Raw genomic sequence first — 23,248 nt, forward strand, 5'->3', positions numbered from 1 at the left:
CAGGAATCATTTGTGATTATTCTACTCAGATTTGATAAAGCAGATGTTTTCAGCATCAGTTGTGAAAGAAAAGGCCAGTTGTGCAACATGTCTATGGTATCTGTGACCTATACCTTCGTTTTCGGAATATAATGACAGTGGGGCTCATTTATCAACACTGGGCAAATTTGCCCATAGGCAGTTACCTATAGCAACCAATCAGTTATAAGATTTTTGATGCCAGCTGCAAGTAGGACAATGAATGCAGCAAATTAATTGGTTGCCATGGGTTACTGCCCATGGACAAACTTGCCCAGTGTTGATAAATGAAATAAAACTATTAAGATAATACGTTTCATAAAGTGCTCAGTGCTTATAGCTGTGTTAATATTAAAATAACTCAAAATCCTTTGCCATACAAATTGTATCACCTTACAGATATATTAAATTCTTAGTTGCAAACTTCACTTAGTTACAAAATTACTTTGGGATACTTAATGGAAAGTTATATTGTTTCACTGACATTCCAGCCTGATACATTATCTCTTATTTAAAAAAACATTGAACTGGAAGGTAGAATTCAGCCCTTTGGGAGCCACGCATCCCAATTTCCGTGCAAGGGGGCAGCTACACAGTAGCTTTTGTTGGTGAGAGGTGCTGTCCATCCAGGAATATAAATAAATATATATATATAGTGAATAAAGTACCCCCTCTTGTAAAATATAAGGATATTATAAGTTACCGAGGAGTTTCATGACCTGTTTTTATACAGGTCATGGAACTCCGAGGTAACTTATAATATTCTCATATTTTACAACTGGGGGTACTTTATTAATTATAATACACAAATTTTAGTGAGTCATGTGACAGAAATGACATCACTACTCACCGTTTATAACTGATGACATCACTACTCACCGTTTATAAGGATATAATTTACAAGATATTCATGGCTTTTGTGTATTATATATCTATATCTCAAACAAGGGAAAGTTGTGCTCACCACTAATTTTTAACATTAGGCGGGGATGCAATGAGGCTGTGACCACAAAATACATATAGACAAATACAAGAGTCCTCTGCACTCAACCCATTATCAATATATTTAAGACAGCGACATTTTGTGCATACTGCTACTGAAAAATGCCTTACCCTTTAAACAAAACAGGGATTGTTTGTCCATATATTGCAATATATTTAAGCTGGCCAACTACGTCAAAGTTATGCCATATCTGGTCAGTCCTACACTCAGTTTTCATCTGATTCATTAAGAATTCAATTGCTTAATTATACATTTTACAAAGGGACTACGTTTTACCTGCAACTGAATGGCATTTTTTGGATATTTGCTGCCCACAGTAGACCAGATTTAAAGGAACAGTAACACCAAAAAATGAAAGTGTATTAAAGTAATGAAAATATCATGTAATGTTGCCCTGCACTGGTAAAACTGATGTTTGCTTCATATAAAAAAGATGCTTGTGTAGCAATGGTGGAAATTTAAAAAAGACTATATGGCACAGGTTTAATAGTGGATAACAGATAACACCATTATGTTCTACAGAGCTTATCTGCTATATGCTGTGTAACCTGAGCCTTTTCTTCTTTGAATGGCTGCTCTATTGCTACACAGCATCTTATTTATATAAACAATAGTAGTGTTTCTGAAGCTAACACATCAGTTTTACCAGTGCAGGGCAACACTGCATTATATTTGTATTGCTTAAAAACAATTTAATTTTTTGATGTTACTGTTCCTTTAACTGCAGCCAGCAAATCTTCTTTTGTGCCATTGTCCTTAGATTGTTGTATTTACACAACACACAGGGCTTTTTTTAACTATGCATACAAAGGGAAAAGTAGGCTTGTTATTTAAATGTACACAGCAACTTTTTACTTCACAATTTAAATACAAACTACACACTACAAACACTCTCAGTTGTATATGCACATAATTTCTCCTTGGAAACAAAGATTTCATTGATATTCAAGATTAAATTAATCAGATTAGAATCAGGGGCGTAACTACAGAGGAAGCAGACCCTGCAGCTGCAGGGGGGCCCAGGAGGTACAGGGGGCCCCATGAGGTTCTCATTGATGAGCAATTTGAACATATATTGGTAAAACAGGATAAACACTGGATATGTTGGGGGCCCTAAAATTAATTTGCTGTGGGGCCCAGCAACATCTAGTTACGCCACTGATTAGAATGCATTATCAGAACACTGGGTTAAAACCTCTTGTCATTTGACTGTGTTTCACAGAGTATCATAAAAGGAACTAAATAGGTAAATAGGAAAGGAAGATTATAATTATCATTGATTTGTGAGCATAGTAATTGGATCTGTTTATCTCTGCCCTTTTCTTTGCAGAGGCAAAAAGTTTGGAGTCTTCTGATTATTTCCAGAATGTTGCAGTGATGCAGCCAAAAGTGGAGTGCACAGTGCATTTACAAGTGAGAAATGAATCCCTGTCAGCAAAAAATGTCTGGTAATAACATAGTTTTAGTACATTTTCCCTAATCCTATGTTTATAAATCTGTGCTGCAGGTGTGAGTGTGTGTGTGTGTGTATATATATATATATATATATATATCTCTCTCTCATCCAAGTGGACCAATAGGTAGATCCATGTGTGCATGCACCCTTGCCTGTAGTTTTTCTTGGTATATGTATGTTGCCAGCATATGTGTCTGCATGACATATAGTTGTGTATGTTTCTGTATTTGTGTTCTTATGATTGCACTTTGTCAAACAAAGAATAAATCTATATTCCTCAGCGAATTTGTCCTCAACGTATTTTCTTTGGGAGCTTTATGAGCCAAGTCACCTTAAACCAAAGCAAGTGGCCACAATTATCCTGAAAGCTTGGGACCTGGGATTTTAGGGATAACAGGTCTTTCCATAATTTGAAGATCAACTTGATTATTTCAGAAACAGTACAAAATGTTTAATTTATTTAGAAAGTTTCTTATTTTAGTATGATGAAGCTTATATTAAATTTTTATTTTTGCGATAGTTCCCCTTTAATGCAGTGTCCTGGATGCATACTTCTGGGGTACAGTTAGGATTTGCCATTTATAGATTTTAAGCGGGTTTTGCTCATTAGCCAATCTTCTTTTGCAAAGATCTCTTGTATATAGCAGTCATCAGTTTCATAACAAAACATATAAATGCAAAGCAGGCAGGGATGAGTGACATTTACGTGGGTTTTAATACTACTTGTATATGGTCTGTTTGTGTGGACACGTTTCTTTCCATTTTGCATATTTTTGGATCTATTCTTGCAGGGATCTGTAGTTTGCTTAATGTTCCGATCATAAAGAGGTTGCTTATAATGGTGTTTATTTTTCCTCAAAGCCCATTATGCAATGCTTGCAATTTAGTGACAAGTGTAAAGTTCTAGGTGTGTGTTATCAGAGTATTTAGGATATAGAGTACTCTGTACTTAGCAAACAAGTGCATCTCATTTTCATATTTAGTCAAATGGTAATTGTGTTTCAATGTGCAAAGGGCTTCCAATAACCATATGAATGTGTCCTTTTTTTAATGGTTTTTTAAGCTGTATTGTAACATTTGAGAATGCAATATGAGTGCAAAGCTAGTACATTACCTGAAATCTAAAGTTAGAAAGCCAATTATAAGACATATGTTGTACCTAAAAAATGGAACAGAATTGGTGTGATTTACGTGGTATACTTGTAAAGCTCAAATCCATATGACACCATTCCCTATATTTAACAACTTAGGACACACAGTAGCAATGTTTCCAGCCATGTAGGCTGGAAACAACTTTTAGTATGTTATAGAAAGGCCGATACTAACCAAGTTTTCAATTGACCTTCATTTTTTATTGTTTTTGTACTAGTTGCCTTTTTCTTCTGACACTTTCCAGCTTTCAGATGAGGGTCACTGACCCCATCTGAAAATTAAATGCTCTATAAGTCTACAAATTTATTGTTTTTGCTATTTTATATTACTTCTCTTTCTATTCAAGCCATCGCATGCACGGTTGCTAGGATAATTAGGAACCAGATTGCTGAAATTGCAAATTGGAAAGCTGCTCAATAAAAAACTAAATACTTTAACTCAAAAAACAGACATAACTACAAAAGAAAACCAAATGCTAATTGTCTCAGAATATCGCTCTTTACAGCATACTAGAAGTTAATTCAAAGGTGAATAACACCTTTGTGTGCCCTAAACTGTTAAATATATTAAAACTCCAATTTTAGGTTTTCCATGGGGACAGAAAAAACTATGTAAAATCAGGGAAATGCTTTTATATTTTCTATATTGGCGGGACCACAAATAAACAGTGTAAAATGAGGGAATACTTAAAATTGGGGGATATAAAATTTAAGTTTCAGTGTAAAGGCATTTTATTCACTTGCGTGCTGTCATATGAAATTTTTCTTGTGCATACTGGTTTGTGGGAAAACTAGCAGACTGGCACAAACAATTTAGAAGGTGTGCCACCTCATATCATAAAAATGCTTTTAATGTTCTGTTGCTATAGAGGAAGCAGACCCTGCGGTTGCAGGGGGACGCGGACTGTAGGGTCTGCTTCTGATTAAGTGACGTATTGGTCACGAAACGCGTCAAGCTACACTCTCCCTGCCCGCTTGTACTGTTTGTTTTAAGGATTCAATTAAAGGTAATCGATTTTATCCAACTACCTGGCTCCACCGTTTTTGATGTCCTTCCGGATGCTACCCACCTTCCCACTTCAAGTGCCTGCTTTGTTCAAACTGTCATAACCTGCCAAATTTTGTAAAATGAACGTGTGGTCAAAAAAAAAAAATAGCCGCACTCCTCACAACATATCTTTTTATGTAGAAAAATAATTCTCATGTTGAATTGAGTTGCATGTGGCCGTTTTTCTGAATGTAATGTTATATTGATATTGGACCCATTATTCGGAAACCCGTTATCAAGAAAGCTCTGAACTACAGAAATGACGTCTTCATAGACTCCATTTTATCCATATAATCCAAATCTTTAAAATGTATCTCTTTCTCTCAGTTATAATAAAACCGTAGCTTGTACTGGACCCAAACCAACATATAATTAATACTTATTGGAAGCAAAACCAGTCTGTTGGGTTTATTTAATGTTTACATGATTTTCTAGTAGACTAGAAGGGTTTGACTATCCAAATTATGGAAAGACCCATTATCCAGAAAGCCCCAAGTCCCTAGCATTCTGGATAACAGGTCCCATACCTGTATAAACCCATTATGTCAGCCCCATGGTTAGTGTTTGGCAAAAGCACACTAGAGCTGAACTAACATTTTAGTGCAGGGGTGTAGATTCAATATTATCTACATATACAAATTCAGTTTGATGTCCTATAGGCGTCTGATGGTTAGACACTTCCCATTGCATATAAGTAAAACAGTGTGCTGTGTCTTCATAAAACTCCTACACAAGGATATAAGCTTTATGGCAGGAGTGCCCATACTTTTCTAATGCGAGGTCTACTTTTAGTGATGTTGTCCCATTATGATGTACATTCATAAAAGCAGTTAGCATTCTGTTCCATGGAAAATATCACTTAAATATTGATTTATGAGAAAATTTATATTTAATAAACAACTATTTATTATGTAACCTTAGTTTAATATCTGAATGAAAAGTCTGTAGGATAATATAGGCAAGTTGACAGTGCCTTGAGCTCTACTGATTACCAGCTTAAGGTCTTCTGGTAGATCCCAATCTATCTTTTGGGCACCCCTGCTCTATGGTATTGCTAGCAAGCTGTGCCAATGCCCCAGGCTCTCATAAATATCTTAGAGGGTTCATTATATTCCTGATTATGATACAGTTCTATCCTGCCAGTTCATTATTAAGCTTTTGCACCAGAGAATTTTGTGTCCATGTAAATGTGTACGGGTTTGAAAAGCGACATGAATGTTAAGTCTAGCCCCCAACGTTGTTCCCTTCAGCTGCTGCTTTATATAGTAGGAATGTGTCAGGCAGTGATCTGTCTGTGAAATAGCTGGACTGACATATGCTTTCTTCTCTATCTGTGACCTCTCAAATATGGCCATGTGACTTAAAATCACGTAACTGTACTCCCTGCTTTAAAGTTGTGGCATAAAGCAGACCTTGAAAACACATTTTTATATATTCCAGACAGCTGTTTCAACTATATTTGATTATGCACAGCTATTGGCACAACATGTATCTCTCGTATTTTATTTTGCTTTTAAGATTACTTATCACTAACCGTTTCTGCAAGAGTTTATTTTAATCTTGCTTGGCCCCATGACAAGGGAAACTGTGTACCATTATTTGCATATTCGTTGACTCCACATATAGAAAAATATTGGTTCAAGTATTTCAGTAAGTGTAACTTAACTGGCTGAAGCTCTTGTCCTTAATGGTCCTTTTGATATCAAGCGTGTTGGCTGGTGTATTTTTAGTGCTTGTTTCCAAGCAGCTCTGTGTTTACGGAGCCGTTTAAGTGTCCCGCTCTTCCTGAATATTGTATATCATTGGTCTGATTGACCATAGAAATATAGCTTCACACACTAGTGTCAAAGGCATTCTAAATGCTTCATAAATGTTACAGTACATATAGGTGAATGTCTGAGTACATATTTAATATAATAGTTGCTCCTAATAGGAAGGGCTTTTTCGAACTTAATATACAACTTGTACTAAATTTGACCTTCCTGCTTTAAAAAATCTATATATAAATAAGAGCTAGCTCCTGCATATGCCAGCTGCCCTTAGAAACAGGGACTTGTTTGTGTACAGTATCCTCATAAGTACTTGCAGTTGGCAGAGATATTATCATTTGAATGTGCATTCAAAGTGTGCGTATCGTGATCAAAATCTATGATACACAGGTATGGGATCTGTTATCCGTAAACCCATTTTTCAGAAAGTTCTGAACTAAAGAAAGGCCATCTCCCATAGACACCATTTTGTCCAAATAATCCAAAGTTATAAAAACGATTTCCTTATTTTCTGTAATAAAACAGTAGCTTGTACTTGATCCAAACAAAGATATAATTAATCCTTATTTGAAGCAAAACCAGCCTATTGGGTTTATTTAATGTTTCCATGATTTTCTAGTAGACTTAAAGGAAAACTATACCCCAAAATGAATATTTAAGCAACAGTTTATCATATTAAGTGGCATATTAAAGAATCTTACCAAACTGGTATATATATTTAAGTAAATATTGCCCCTTAACATCTTTTACCTTGAACCACCATTTTGTGATGGTCTGTGTGCTGCCTCAGAGATCACCTGACCAGAAATATTACAACTCTAACAGGAAGAAGCGTGGAAACAAAAGACAGAACTCGGTCTGTTAATTGGCTCATGTGACCCTTATTTTTTAAAATGGCAATTTTCTATTTATGCTTACCCAATGGCACACACTACTAAAAAAGTATGTTATTATGAAAATGGTTTATTTACACAAAGCAGGGTTTTACACATGAGCTGGTTTATGCAATATCATTTTTATAGAGGCCTACATTGTTTGAGAGGTATAGTTTTCCTTTAAGGTATGAAGATCCAAATCACGGAAAGATCCATTATCCAGAAAACCTGAAGTCCCGAGCATTCTTGATAACAGGTCCCATACCTGAATATACAAAAGTTGCTGGACCAGGTTGTGATTATCTTGATTATTCCGATATCGGTTCCCAAACTTTATGTCCTCAATAAAGTAAAGTTGCAGTGCCAAAGTAAATATATTTAGGAACAGATACGACAATGCAGAAACTATGCAACACATGTTTCGAGCTGTGGGCTCATTTTTGTAACACTTGAAAAGGCGCCCACAGCTCGAACATGTCATGTTAAATAAACAATGTAGCAGCATAGTTTCTGCATTGGCATATCTGTTCCCTAATATATTTACTTTGCCATACCTGTATATACATATATATATATTATAAAGAAATATTGAAGCCATTTCCTCTATTTTTGACTTTCTGTAAACTGAAAATGCATAAAATTTAAAAAAAACAAAACTAAAAACTTTCTTTAACAGTTAGAGAAGACTTTTTCATAAATGACTGGTGTAGGTGATCTGGGGTCCTATAACCTCCAGCATCCCTCCCTAGTAGCTGGGGATAAAGCTATGTATTTTTTCTGTTCACAGTTATGGCTTGAGTTTCTCCTGAGTAGACACAATGGTGCGGGAACGAGAATGCATCTTGTGCCACATTGTTTCCAGTTCCAAAAAGGTAATGCATATGGGGGAAAAGGTGAAAGTACATGGTGTATGGCTGGTTATTCTGTATTCAAGAAAGTCAACTTAGCCTTGTGTGCCTCCCCTCTTTTACACTTCAGTTATATATTTGCTAGGGTATGTACAAAGCACTTACCCTACAGTAAATGCTATGGTAATGTATCTGTTCCCATTCATTCCTATAAATCTGTGCCATCCATATGGCTAATATATAATAATATAATATAATTAGCATTATTGAGAAGGAAACCCAGCCAGCTAAATATACTTATGCAAAGGACACACTAAGTTACAGGCTTTCCATGGATCCAAAGTGTTTTAAAAGATATGGTCTGCATTAGTTCCACTTTATCTTGGCAAAAGGCACAATCTAACTGTAAGTCAGTATATTTGAATATAAGAGAAGCCACTTTCTTGTTCTTTACTTTTAGGAAATGGACGAGCACATGCGGAGCATGTTGCATCACCGGGAGTTGGAGAACATAAGGGGCAGGTAAGCTAAATATAGTATGCGCATACATGCTGCTTTGGGTGACTTATTTATTGGAACACTCCCATTTCATGTAGGTGGGTTTCAGGGCTTTGTGCAGACTTGTACAGAGTGGTGGGATATCTATATATTTTAGCATGTACAGAGCAACTGGTGCCAGTTATACAACAGTTGCTTTATCCTGAACAACTGATCATGTTTCTCTAGATACTTCATATAGTAAAAACACAAACAAGAAAAACTTCCTTTTAAGTCTGTGACTTAAATTGCTTTACATTCTCCATTTTTTTTCTGGACCACTGGATTATATTACAACATTATGAGAGATGCGTGACCTCACAGTATTTCAAAAAGATATTATCAGCAAGACTTCGGCTTATGCATTTGATTTTAACCTGGTTATAAAGGAAAACATACCATGTTTATCTGCCACTGAAGACTGTTTCCCCACCACTCCGTTAGGCAGTCATTTAACCACTTCCTCACCTTGTTTCATGTTAAAGTAATGGTTCAAGGACTTGGAATCCCTTTTGCTTTGGTGAGTGGTGCATAGATTCTCTGGGAAGGCCATTTAGGGTTTTCCACAAGACTTTTGTTGCCTCATTAATATTACTGTGCCATCTCATGCTCATAGATACAGACAGGCAGTGTTTCTGTGCCTCACAAAGAAATTAAGGTATGAAATATATGGTTTATAAACCCATAAGCTGCAAGCCTTATGCATCTTAGAATGGCCCTTGGTCATGTGTGGGAAACCAACCCTTCAGCATTAGTGCAGAGAAGCTAATGAGAAATCAAGTGTCTCAGACTCTATAAAGATACTTGGATGTGTAATAAATACAAGTGAGTGCCAAACTACTATGACTACCACTGACACCTTGGGGAAATAAAAATAAAATAAAATGAGTTATGGTTGTCCTAATAGGGTGGTTCACCTTTGTTAACCTTTAGTCTGTTACAGAATGGTTAATTTTAAGCACCTTTTAAGTTGCACTTGATTTTTTCTTTTTTATAGTTCTTAAATTATTTGCCTTCTTCTTCTGACTCTTTCCAGCTTTCACCGTCCCCATCTAAAAAACAAATGCTCTGTAAGGCTACAAATGTATTGTTATTGCTTCTTTTATTATTTATATTTCTATTCAGACCCTCTCCTATTCATATTCCAATCTCTTATCCAAATCAATGCATGGCTGCTAGGGAAATTTGGACCTTAGCAACCACATTGCTGAAATTGCAAACTGCGGAGCTGCTAAATAACTTCAAAGCCACAAATAATAAAAAAAATTAAAACTAATTCCAAATGGTCTCAGAATATCATTGTCTACTAAACCTTATTGAAGTTAGAACAACCCCTTTAATTTGTGTCATTTTGAAAAGATCTGAGATCATGTTTAGCTTTTTATGTTTTTTAAGGGGCTGTTCAACTTTGAGTTAACTTTTAATATGATGTAGAGTGTGATATTCTAAGATGATTTGCAATTGGTTTTAATTTTTTATTATTTGTGGTCTTTGAGTTATTTAGCAGCATTTCTCCAGTTTGTAATTTCAGCAGTCTGGTTTCTAGTGTTCAAATTACCCTAGCAACCACACATTGAAAAGGAGAGGCCTAAATAGAAAGACGAGCAATAACAATACATTTATAGCCTTACAGAGCATTTGTTTTTTAGATGGGGTCCCCATTTGAAAGCTGGAAAGAGTCAGAAAAAGGCTAATAATAAAAAAAAAACGGTTAAAAAATATATAATGAAGACCAAGTTGAAATTTTGCTTAGAATTGGCCATTCTATAACATACCAAAAGTTAACTTAACACCCCTTTAATGTTGGGGTTTTGCACCATGTGAATTGTGTGTGATCTCTGTGAAAGCTCTGTGGAGTAGACTTGCTCCATATGAAAGATTAATAATAATCCCCAAACTCTCTGTCATCATAAGATATTCAACGCAATGTATTTACAACAAGTGTAATATTCCTAAACCTTCAGCACTTGTGATTTTGTGGACAGATGCAGCCATTTGTGATTCTGCGCAGCTGCTAATGTCCACCCACTGAATAGATCTTGTGTAGCATAATGCATATCTTGTAGGGCTGTAGGCACCCTCCTCTCATCATACCCGGGCGAAGCTGCAGTTTTGACATTCTCGACCCCGTGTCTCAGCTGTCCAGAGTCATGTTACTCTCCTACAATTGGCTGCGGTCCCATCCCCCATATGCCTTTTTCTGTGCTTGTAGGGGAGTGTTTGGACGCAGGGAATAAAAGTAGAAACTGTCACCAAGGCTGCTCACAGCAGCTGGCACCATGCATGGGCTTCAGAGCTAGCTCTGTAAGCCCCCAGCCTCCCCTCCACTATGCTGTATATCCTCTGAGGGACAGATTTTTAGTACAACAATTGAAGAAGATTTATTTTTTATTTTTTGTGGTTGTTTTAAACAAGCTTTTTGCCTCTTGATTGTTGGAATAAAATCTATCCTGCTTTTAAAGATTTTATTTTTTCTTACATGAACTGATAGAGTTCACCGTTTCACATAGGTTATAAGTGAGTATCTACTGACTAAGCTCTCTCTGTGCCTTGAGTTTTTCAGTACTACAGATATTTTCTAAGGAAACCTTCCCTCAGAGGATTCACAGCATAGCCTGCCCTTGCTAGCAATGCCACTTGGAAGAATTGAGTCCCCTCCTTCTGCCTCTTTCCCCAGAGACTGCAGCCATGAGTGTGGTGTCTGCCAGGTAACAGTGGTGGGGCTTTCAACATATGCCAAGCACATATCTAGCCAGCTGCACAAGGATAATGTTGATGCCCAAGAACAGGAGGAAGAAAAGGAGGAGGCTGAGCAAGAATACTTTGACAAGGAACTTATCCAGTTGATAAAACAAAGGAACGAGCAAAGCAGGTAAGTGATGTAAAAGTTAGTCTCTTAAACCTTACAGTGATGACTGTATTTTGATTCTTCTGGTTAGAAATGTTGGCTCATCCATGCTCAGCACATTCTCTTTACAACCAAACAGGATGACTGCTTAAGTGGTAGTGTCCTATAACCTCTGCATGTACTTTGTTCTGTGAAGGGACCACATTTCACATATTTAATTTTGAAATCTCACACTGGGATCGATATATTGTCAGTTCCCCAGCTGCCCCCAGTCATGTGACTTGTGCTCTGATTAACTTCACTCACTCTTAAAGGACAAGAAAAGATAAACTAAAGAAGTAGGTAAAAATGTTGTACATGATGTTTTGTGCTTCTGTACCAGTCCAGGGCAACAACAGCCCTTTAGCAGTAAAGATCTGTGTCTCCAAAGATGCCCAAGTAGCTCCCCATCTTCTTTTCTCATTTTCTGAAGATGCCCGAAGTTTCCTCGAGTGATATCACCCTTCCCCCCCCCCAGCAGCCCATCAGAGGAACAATGAGGTAACCAGATAACAGCTCCCTGGTACATATAAGAACAGTGCAGAAAGAAATAGTCAATGCTCGGTCTAACTCACACTGTGGTGTTGACCAGTTGCTGAAGACACCATTGTCCCAGCGCTCGGTCTAACCCACACTCTGGAGTTGAACAGCTGCCATAAACGATAAACCGCTAATATTTGTACACAACGAGAGAAAATTTATTTTACCAGCCCACAGTTTGCCTTTAAAAATAATTATTACAAAAAATGAAGTTAGTACCACACTTTGGCCAAAATATGTAAGGCCCCTCATTCTACGCGAGTACTACACTGCTTGTGAGCATTATAAGTTTGTAGTGCGTTTAAAATCAAGTCCCCCCAGCAACCAGTGTGACGGAGTAATAAGACCATTGTGCACTTACCCTTAGCTCAGGTGCTTTAGTGGGAAAGCAGGGAGCTTTTAAGCACCAGCCAATAAACATACACCTGTGAATAATTACCTTCCTGCACATCTATTAGCATTTTAAGTTTGTAGTGCATTAAAAATCAAGTCCCCCAGTAAACAACGTGACTGAGTAATAAGACCATGGTGCACTTCAGTCACTCTTTATTGCTGCACTGCAAATTGAAGTCCTATCACCCTTCTAGCAGCCCATCAGCAGAACAATGGGAAAGTAACCAGATAACAGCTCCCTGGTACATATAAGAACAGCACTAAATCGTAAAAACCCATGTCCCACTGTGACCCCATTCAGTTACATTGAGTTGGAGAAACAATAGCCTGTCAGAAAGCAGTTCAATAGTGCCTACATTACAACTAAAAAAAATCTAGGGAATGAAATTTTATATGGCAGAGTGAATTCTTTTTTGTATAAACAGTGTAATTTAGGAATAAAAACTACACCATAAAAATCATGACACAGTCCCTTTGGCTGTCATTGTTTCCTGAAGCTGATCAATGGCAGTAGCATCTCTTATTTGGAATACCTGATATAGTGTGTGTTTTAAATTAAGCACTGTCATAATGGTGCAAGGAAATTGGAAACTGGGAACAGCTGGAACCTAGTAGCTAAGCAAAAGTGCTGTTTGTATATACTTTAGCCCAGAAATGTAATTGTCAGACAGCTAGGCATGAATTTCAGGATATAGTCCTTCCAAGTGTTAACAGTAAATTAGACCACTTGAAGCCTGACCTTTGATAAGGCTTTCCATAAATGCTTACATTTCCTTGTCCTGAAACCTCCTTGCTATTTCCTGGTTAATCTGTTGGATTTAAGAATGGTGTCTTATTTCGCCAGATGGTTACAGGCGATCACTGTGTATGCATTGTGCTATATAACATACTGTGTTTTAAGGTACCTTTTTGGCATCTTAACTTAAAACGTGTGGTAATATAATACAAATGCACTGAATTAAATTGAAAATGGATTGGTTCCTTAACTATATTTGTTCACTTTTACATCTTTGTGTTTGAGGAATAAACCTTTACATATGAAGGTCAAGTTGACACATTTATATGACTGCTAAGAATCACTGCACATTGTTACCTTGTTATAATACTTCTGCTAAATTGTATTATAGAAAACTTTCTAAAGTTCATCTAGTCCAACCAACTTTTTGGTATTCTGAAAGTCAGAGAATAATTTTTGGACCATCAACCAAATTTGCAACTTCTTTCATCTGACTGTATCAGGTGACCTTAGGCAGCCATACAAAGGCTCATAGTATACGGTCTCCAAATGGCTTAGTGGACAGAGAGCATACGAGGTGCGACACACAGTTTATCTGTTTGACTATTTTTCCGGCAAAAACTCAAACAATAAGAACAGCTGGAAGTGATGAGAAGCTACAGCCCCTTTTCACTTCCTCGTGCACTAGCTGACAATAATAGCATGTGTATGGGCAGCAGATATCCCAAGTCTATTTTTACAGGTTATAGTCTACAGATGTGCTAGAGTCAAATTCAGATCAAAACCATAAATCTGAAAGTGTCTTTTAAGAAAATATTGTAAGGCTGAGTGCACACAGACTAATGCCACACAAGGGCTGATCTCAGCCTGCAGTTTAAAAAACAGGCAGAGAATTATCCCCTGTGCTGGCATTTACTTTCTTTTTCGCTTGCACCTGGAACCACTGCATCAGCCCGGGTGCAGGCACATTTAGTTGCAAAATCTGTCTGCATCTGAGCCGACGCAATGGTTTTGAGTGCAGTAGAATAAGGAAGCAGATGTTTATTCAAAGGGGACTACATAAAACAGCCACTTTTTTTTTTATAAAACTTTTTTCATGGAGTATGTGTGACTCTTAATTCACTTAAGGCATAGTAACTGATGTGCCCGGAGAACAGCTGTCCAGTATAGTAGGGGAATACTTATCACTGGGTTTGAAATAGGGCCTCAGATAGCTGCCGGATGAAAGCGATACTTCCCCCTGACATAAAAGTGGTGTTGCTCACGGTGTTTATCTGTGTGACATACATAGATGAAACCTGATAAGATACAATGTTAGGGCTATAAGTGACCTCACTAACTCAAGGTCTACCTATGAAGGTGGTTAGACTTTTAATACCTGATGGAATAAACAATGAATTTACCTTAAAATAATCGTTTATTTAGGAATGTGTGGTATTTTTTTTTTTTTTTAATTGTACTGATACAGACAGATATCTGTTTTTACTAAGGGATGCATCAAATTCACTTTTTTCATCTATCATGAAGATTTTGCAGAATCCCAAACTGAATCTGAACCCTCTTTTGCAAATGCAAATTAGTGTAAGCAAGAGGGGGGGATCTGGATGCTTGCACTTTACTTAATCATGTGGCCTTAAGTCACATACATATATATTCTGATATGTATTCCTTTTTTTCATAGACTAGAAGAAATTTCGAGCTTATCTAAAGGACATAAACCTGATGGCAAACAGCAAAGACTAGAAAACCATGTCTCATTTAATGACCTGGGTGCACAAGCATGGCATCGCTGTGATCCAACAAAGAGAAGCTGGCAGTGGCAAAATGAATGTTATGCCAATAATAGGCAAGGCAATTATTTGCATCCTGCTTTGACCGTTAATCCTAACATGCATATTGGTGGTCCTAGAGGACAAGCAAGTTGGAATACAAATGGTCCATCGAACCACCGTTTGAACCATAATCAGAATGGGGGCTCTTGGCACTCCAATGCAGGGGGCACAGCAAACTGGCAACATCGAGGGACAGGAGGAAATTTTCACTGGTATCCAGAAGGCAATGGAAACTTTCCTAACCAGCATCCTAGAAATTGTGGTGGAAACTGGCCAAATATTCACTATAGTAGCAACAACTGGAACTTTGGGGATGTTGCAGAAACATTTCCACGTGGAAGGAATAGGCCTTTAGAAAACTGTGATTCCACTCAAGATAATGATTCGGGATGGAATAATCATTGCACATCCAGCACATTCAATAAATCAAGATCACTCTGGAAAATAAAAGATAAGAAAAGTGGAGCCCGTCAATCGGACCTATCGGACCACCAGTCAGCCCCTAAACCAGCCCGTCAACGAGCCCCTCAACCTGCCCGTAAACGAGCTCCTCAACCAACCCCTGCACCAACTTCGCAACCAGCCCGTCAACCAGCTAATCAGCCTCCACAAAATACAAATAAAGTGTCTTCACAAGATGGCAATGATTTCACCAGTGACACAGTCCCTGATAACAATCTTTTTGGGTTTACAGTATCTGATAAAACTAAATCAAAGCCAGTACTTTCTAAAGACAAACCATTGAGATGGGCTCCATATCCATCACAAAAGGGAGCAGAGGCTCTGCAGCCATTTCCAAAAAGTTTAGACACTAATTTGCCATTCCAGTTTTCAGAGGTGAGCAATTCAGATGCAAATACAGACAAAGCAGAGAATGTATCAAACCCTCAAACAGGGGAAGATCAAACTAAGCCAGATACTTATGTTGATGTATGTTGTACCAAGAAGACTGACCAAGCTGATCTAAAGTGTACTAGAATGCCTTCTCTAAAATCTTCACTACGGTCTGTTCCAGATTTTAAATCTAGCTTGAAGAAGGATGGAAAAAATACTTTGAAAATGGCAAAACTTCTTTTTCCTTTGAGTTTTGAAGAGCGACAGAGTGGGTTGAGTGCACTAAATTTAGAAACCAGGCCCACTTTCAAATTGCATAGCTCTTCTAAGAACTTAAAGAACAATCATCGGACCCAAGGCAGCAGCCAGAAAGAGCCAGTTGAAACACTTGGTGAGGTTTTGCAGAAAGCAAAAGAAATGCTGGAGAATAGTCAGGCAGTTCAGAGTCATTACTTTTCTCCTCCCAAGGATAATTTAATAGATCAAAACTTAATAGCTAATGTACCAAACTATCCCCCAAAAACAAAATACATTTCTGAAGATAAACTGGGAAATGGTGGTCAAAACCAGCCTTCCTCGAATAAAGCTACAATATTAGACAATGAACATCCCTGTGATAGTGTTCGGGTTCAAGATGCTAATAGTGAAAAAACTGAAGGCATGTTGGGAAATGTAGCAAACTTCTTGGACATATGCACCAAATCTGATCCCAATACGTTTTCCATAGAACCGAAAATTGATAGCTTTAGGCCGCAGTACATGCCATCCACTGAGGAAGAAAACGAAGACAATGATGTTACTCATCAACGTCAAGACAGCAATGATGTTGAAACTTTTGAAAATGTTTCTGACCTTGAACTACAGAAAGGTGCTAGTAATTCATCAGGTTCAGTATTACCTGAGTTAAGTAAGCTTGGACTTCCTGCTTCATTCCAGAGGGATCTTACTAGACATATTAGTTCCCGAAGCAAAACGGGATCACATCTTCCCGAGCCCAATCTTCATAATGCTCGTCGGATCAGAAATGTGAGTGGTCATCGAAAAAGTGAGACCGACAAAGATTCGGGACTAAAACCAACTCTAAGACAAATTCTGAATGCATCAAGGAGGGGTATAAATTGGGAACAGGTCATCCAACATGTAACCAAGAAAAAGCAGGAACTAGGCAAAGGTCTGCCAAGGTTTGTACTTATACTCTTTAAAATATCTCTCATTGCAGATCCTTTAGTTTTGTTTTTTGTTCAGGTATGGGACCTATTATACAAAATACTCAGGATCTCGGCTTTTCCCAATTAAGGGGCCTTTCCATAATTGGAATCTCTATTCCTTAAGTCTGCTAAAAAAAAACATTTAAACAAAAAATAAACAGAATAAGATTGTATTAGCCTCCAATAATCATTTATTACATCTTCGTTTTGATCAAGTAAAATGAACTTTTTTAATTTTACAGAGAAATTGGAAATTCGTTTTGAACCATTTAATTTAAATGTAGTCTGTGGGACATTCGTAGTTCTCTGGATAACTGATCCCATACCTGTACTGACCTATATAAAATCTTATCACATTTCCCTTGGTACAAAAGTGAGCAAGAGTCCACCTCTAAATGTTTTATTTATTATTACCCTGCACCCCATATAGTAAAAAAACAATCCAGCATTTATTTTCTTTTGCCAGTTTTACAAGTTAATAGGGACTCTCAAAATCACCTTGCGTACCACTCTGTTGCAATGTTGCCTGTTCTTGGTAAACCAAAAATCTTTATCACTTAAAGAGGGTCACAGCATAATACTTTTTATGGGCTCATTTAGGAACACAAGTTCTAAAGCTATTCAAGTTAACATCTTCTCTGCTCTTAATCTAGTGTTCCAACCCCCAGAATTACAGTGTAATAGCAGGTGCATTTGATTTATCAGTGCAAGTGCTGATTTTTTTCTGCTTTGCTGTATCTCTCTCAGGTTAAATGCTTGTTTCGCTTTTAGCTATAGTTCATGATATGTCAGATCGAACTCTCTGATTTCATATTATTTAAATACTGAATAATCTTGTCACATTCTTTTTAAGGTTTGGTATAGAAATGGTGGCGCATGTTCAAAGTGAACAAGAAGGTCTTGACTTTGATGAGGATACAGAACTGAGTATTGAAAACTTCCCCTGGGAGGGCATCTGTGCAAGGAAGCGGAGCCTCTCTGAAAGCAGTATAGCTATAGACAAAGTCTCGGTCTATGATATTTTTAATGGCCGTGAATCTGAATCGTGTAGAGAACGAAGCATTGCCACAATCCAAGGCACACTGGAACAAATGGGACCAAATGCAAGTTCCACATTTATGCTACAACCTAAAAAAGAAGATGACGATGTTCCTATATCATTTGCAACTAATTTTAATGCTCAATCTGACCTCCCATTAGCTGAAACATTTCAGAGTCAAAATATTGCAACAGCAGACTGTCCATGCACGTTACAGAGTGCGAATGAGGATGTGCATCAACGTGCTGGTGATGCTTCGGCTGTTAGCCCAAATATGGATGCTGGTACTGATAGCTGTACTTCTGGCACAGAACTGAATGATGGACAAGGGACTGGAAAGAAAAGAAGAGCAACTGGGGTATGTTTCTGTGATTGTTCAATATGTAAATCAGAATAAGAACCTTTAGGGTAATGTAATATGATATATCACTATATATCCTTTGGAATGTTGCTCCAATCAGCATAATCTGTTTATCGGATACAGAGGATATATTGCAAGATCCTATGTACAAGTTATTCTGACTTGAGAAAGCCAGTTGGATGACTAGTGAAACGTCTTCTAAAAAAACACAGCAAGTCCAGCTGATTTGACTTATTTCTATAGATGTATAATGACCTGAATGAATGAGATTCTTCACAAACATACACAATTTTCAGATTTCCATAATATGAAATATATGCTCTTGGTTGCAAATTCAAACCAGATATCTTTTTTGATTTCAGGGAATGTTAATTAGTTTACAATTTTTGTTACTTTCAATCTTATTTGATGATGTTATGTATGCTTTAGTGAAGACAACACATAATGTAACTTCTAGCATCTTTTCACTCACTTTTTCGTTCTGGCAATTCATAAAATTTACCTGTTTTGTACTGAATAGCCACTGTCTCTCAAAGCACAGCTTGTGCTCCGGTTTCCTCTTCAACTGTGCCATATTTTTAAGAATTTTTAGTGCCAACACATGTATTTTAATACTGTAAAATGTAGGGGTGGAGAATATTTTTCCTTATTAAAATAATTTGCTTTCCTGTGCCAAGCTGGAGGGCGAAAACAGAACCCTAAAACTGCCTTCTCAATGGTAAATGGCAGCTGCTACATTATACTGTCTTGATCCCCTTTGATAGCTCCAGCCTCATATTGGTAGTCACACACACAGAATCTTTCTAAATCTTGTTTGTTTGCTTTGTTTATAGGATGCTTCGTATTCTGAGATACCATGTTTAGAAAGAAAAACGAAAAGAAGAAAAATCAGAGGGAGAAAAGGTAAGGTTGAAGCAATTATCAGCGTGTCATTCCTTTTGCAGGGCGTGGGTGTTAATGCCGTGTTTGCAATGTGGGAAATATTTAGCAAGATGTAGCATCTGAAAATGCTATGTGCTGTAGGCCTCAAGGTGGGCAGCATTCCTAACAATGCTTCTTTTTGAAAGAACGCTCACAGGTGGATCAACTTCTCAACATCTCGCTAAGAGAAGAACAGCTTAATAACTCACTGCTGAGTGTGGATAATGACCTCCATCAATCACGAGCTACACTTCAGGCTGCCTATTTGGAAGTTCAACGTCTACTAGTGCTAAAACAGCAGGTTTAAATCCGGTTTATTTTCTGGGTATCTATAGCTTAGGACACACAGAGCACTCATTTTAGAAGTAAAAAAAAAAAGTTTATTTTAATGTGTGCCAATTTATCAAACTAAGCGTTGATTATTGCTTCTAATTTTAGAATCCAGTTCAAGATGTGGCCCTACCAAAGTTTTCTTTTTTTTTTTTTCATCCAATAGTCTGCCCATGGGTTTCATTAGCTTGTTCTAAATCATCATTGTTTCAACACAATACAACCTGGAGACGTGTTATTTAATTATCTGTTGATCAACCCACTAGATTGAGAACTTTTACCTGCACTCTTCATAGTTTAAAAAGTTATGACATTGATTTGTGGTGTATGACTTTATTTTTTTATTGTTCACAGATCACATCAGAAATGAGTAAGATGAGAACACAGCGAATTCACATTCTCCAAGGACTACAAGGTAACTTGTACAAATGAACAAATATACAATTTTAGTGCATATGAATGTGACTTACCTTTGTAAATCAGTAGTAAAATTGTAACCTTGTCTGGGGTCTAGGTTACCCATACCTTTTTAAATACTCCTCATTGATCATTTTACACATAAAGAAGAATGAAAATTACCTCTAGTGGTGGGTAGGGTGGGCTATTTGGCTTCTACACACACACACACTCTTTATACTGTGTTTCTCCTATGTCAATAGGGTCGTATGAGCCAGCAAATGAATGCAACCCTAGGCCACAGGCATCAGTTGTGTCCCCTGGAAGTGCTTTTAATCATCTTGTGGAGACGCCACCATATGATGCACCTTGTGTGGCACCGAGAAGCAGCTTTGTACCTTCTCCAGTTCAGTCCGTCACACCACCTAATTTTGCTACACCTGATTCATCGGTCATAATTAAACAAGAGCCAATGTCACACGAAGGAGAAGAAAAAAGCATAAGCACAGCAGCAGACTGTCCTGTGACATCCCCTATGTCCATTGGTAAGCATTTTTATAATATATTAAAGCTACCAAAACTGAACTTTGTTAGCCTTTGTTATAATGCATATTATTAAATAATTATCTGTTTACTTCATTTCTATTAAACACCCCATCTCAAACACCACTAAATATACTTAGATCCCAAGGGAATCGGTAACGGGAACTGTTATGTATTAAATGTTATATAATCTTGACAGCACTGATCCTTTATATGCTGTTCTACATCTCAAAAGAATGCATCAATTGTGCATTGTGCAAAAATGATCTGCAGTAAGGATACAAAGGCAAGTAAGTTAAAGGACAAATACCAACTCTATGCTGCAATAACACATTTCAGACACTAGTGCAAAAGCTCCCCAAATCACTGCTTCTCGCTGAATTTGAATGGGGTATGCCATTTACCTAAAAAGAAATAAACATATGGTGCTTTTGTGCTGACTGGAAAATGCCAACTGAAGTCCTTGCTATGTGCTATTGGTTTTATGCTGAGGAAACACTAACATATTGGTCAAATGTGTCTTGTGATTACAGCTACAGTATGTCTTTCTGAACAAGCAAATACTTTACCCATGGTTAAGAATAAATCCCTTCAAAAGCCAAGAATTTCAGAGACCCCACCTCCAGCATCAGAATTATTACCAGTTAATTGCAAACAGGAAAGATACAGTTCAGACTATACTACTTTAACCGAGAAAACATCTCCACTTGAAGCACTTTCTATGCCAACCTGTCCACAAAAAACAAACAATAACTCGACAGGCCAAGCAACAGAGCAGCCGGTTGAATCAACCCTTGCTGTGATGGAGACCAGATCTGCGAAGAAAAAGAAAAAGCTCAGAAAAAAGAAAACCTTACGCGCTGCACATGTTCCTGAGAATAGCGACACAGAGCAGGACATCTACACTGGCAAGCCAGTGCGCAAAGTTAGGAGCAGAAGATGTTCCAAGGAAACTGTTGTCAGCACTTCTACTTCTCTAGAACAAGAGCTTGATGCTACAACTCAAGAAATTGAGCAAAACAAAGACAACAATGAAAGTGATTCCAATGTGGAAATCGTCGAAATTCCACTTCGCCAGTTTGAGGTAGTGCCAATCGATTGTGATTCTGAGGATTATTATGATGATGAAGAAAAGCCAGACAGTCCTTTTAATATGGACGTGGTAAACTCGAGGCAAATTCATTCAGATGCAAATGAAGTGACTTCAACCAGTGAAATTGGGACCAACTTCAGGGAGGAGTCTTTGACAAGGTTTGTGTTACAATGTGCTGTAAGTTTTATATATACTTAGGTGGGGTTATGAATTTTTTTTTTAGCCATTTACTCTATGCTTATTGTTTTAGCTCAACTGAATATCGAAGAGTATCCCTCAGAGGATCAAAAAATTCCTCAGGTTTGTATTTAATTCTTATTTTTTTCTGAGAATTCTTGTTTCTTTGTTTTAAACAAAGAGTAATTTGTTATAACCACCCACTCATTCTGGAAGATGAAGTAAATAAAGCACTTTTTTTCAGCAGAGGTATCATCTGAACCTGGGGAAGATGAAGAACCTACAGAAGGCAAGTTTGAAGGGCACACAGCTTCTGTAAATACTATCCAAATATTTGGAGGATTGCTCTACACCTGCTCTGCTGACAAAACTGTCCGAGCTTATAACCTTACGGTGAGTTACACCTCAGAATCCTTTTGCTTTGCATTGTCAAACTCCATTTATATTGGCAAGCAATGTAATACAATGGGTATGAAAAGTTGGGGCTTTGAATGTAGTAGAATATATGCCTTTTTTAATTAGCATTATTCTTGCATTCCCATTTTAGTAACTTTATTTCTAAGACCAAAATCACACCAAAGATCCCTTTGTTTATTGTAAGGTTTTTATCCTTATGATTCAAGCAGAGGCCTGACCTCAGTCAGTGTAAAACAATATAAGAAAAGAAAGAAAAGTACCCCGCTTGATCAATGAAACTAGAACAGTCCCAATATAGGCTATCTTGTAGCACTCTTCAATTGCCTATTAACTTACAAATTAAAATATACACACTCAAGTGAAATCCCCCGGATTGTCCTCTAAGTTTGAACAAACACTGGAAAATTTAAATAAATAGTAAAGTGCAGTGCAATAAATTGTTCGTCCCACTATATCATATATATAAGTTAACACAATTGATTGGGTTACAAAAAGTAATAAAGTGCTGTGCAATATCATTCATACAATTACAAAGCTTTAAAACCACTTAGTGATCTTACCCACAATAGAACCAATTATACAGAGGGGAAGGTCCCTTAAAACAGGTTTCTACCCTCCCCAATTAATTATGTAGCAACGTTGCTCTAAAAAGTAAATTAATTAGATTACTACATCAATTAGAAAAATTAGTTCATAAAAATTAAAGTGCTATATAGATGAATTATAATATATTGCTCTAAAAGTAATTAAATTCCTACATCAATTGAAGAAAATTAGTACATAAGATTAAAGTGCTTGAGAGTGCTGTATTAATAATTAACGATTGTGCTTGGGTA

General features: G+C 37.2%; 1 protein-coding gene across 8 annotated transcripts in view; it reads left to right on the top strand.

Annotated features, from left to right (window-relative positions):
* Nucleotides 1–23,248, top strand: part of znf106.L (zinc finger protein 106 L homeolog) — a 43,586-nt gene that overhangs the window by 474 nt on the left and 19,864 nt on the right. For 2 of the 8 annotated variants that reach the window (XM_018231126.2, XM_018231123.2), the window contains exons 2-14: nt 2,352–2,469; nt 8,108–8,192; nt 8,629–8,690; nt 11,383–11,577; nt 14,943–17,108; nt 17,989–18,532; nt 19,369–19,438; nt 19,603–19,757; nt 20,141–20,201; nt 20,446–20,727; nt 21,259–21,976; nt 22,069–22,118; nt 22,240–22,388. In XM_018231126.2, the coding sequence (XP_018086615.1) occupies nt 8,139–8,192; nt 8,629–8,690; nt 11,383–11,577; nt 14,943–17,108; nt 17,989–18,532; nt 19,369–19,438; nt 19,603–19,757; nt 20,141–20,201; nt 20,446–20,727; nt 21,259–21,976; nt 22,069–22,118; nt 22,240–22,388 (4,506 nt within the window). In that variant the 5' untranslated portion in view covers nt 2,352–2,469; nt 8,108–8,138. Of the gene's footprint in view, nt 1–2,351; nt 2,470–8,107; nt 8,193–8,628; nt 8,691–11,268; nt 11,578–14,942; nt 17,109–17,988; nt 18,533–19,368; nt 19,439–19,602; nt 19,758–20,140; nt 20,202–20,445; nt 20,728–21,258; nt 21,977–22,068; nt 22,119–22,239; nt 22,389–23,248 lie in introns of those variants that run through there. The other 6 variants (XM_041573309.1, XM_018231125.2, XM_018231128.2 and 3 more) reach the window with 4 other exon arrangements.

This window comes from Xenopus laevis, chromosome 8L (assembly GCF_017654675.1).
Source record: "Xenopus laevis strain J_2021 chromosome 8L, Xenopus_laevis_v10.1, whole genome shotgun sequence".
NCBI classification, from domain to species: Eukaryota; Metazoa; Chordata; class Amphibia; order Anura; family Pipidae; genus Xenopus; species Xenopus laevis.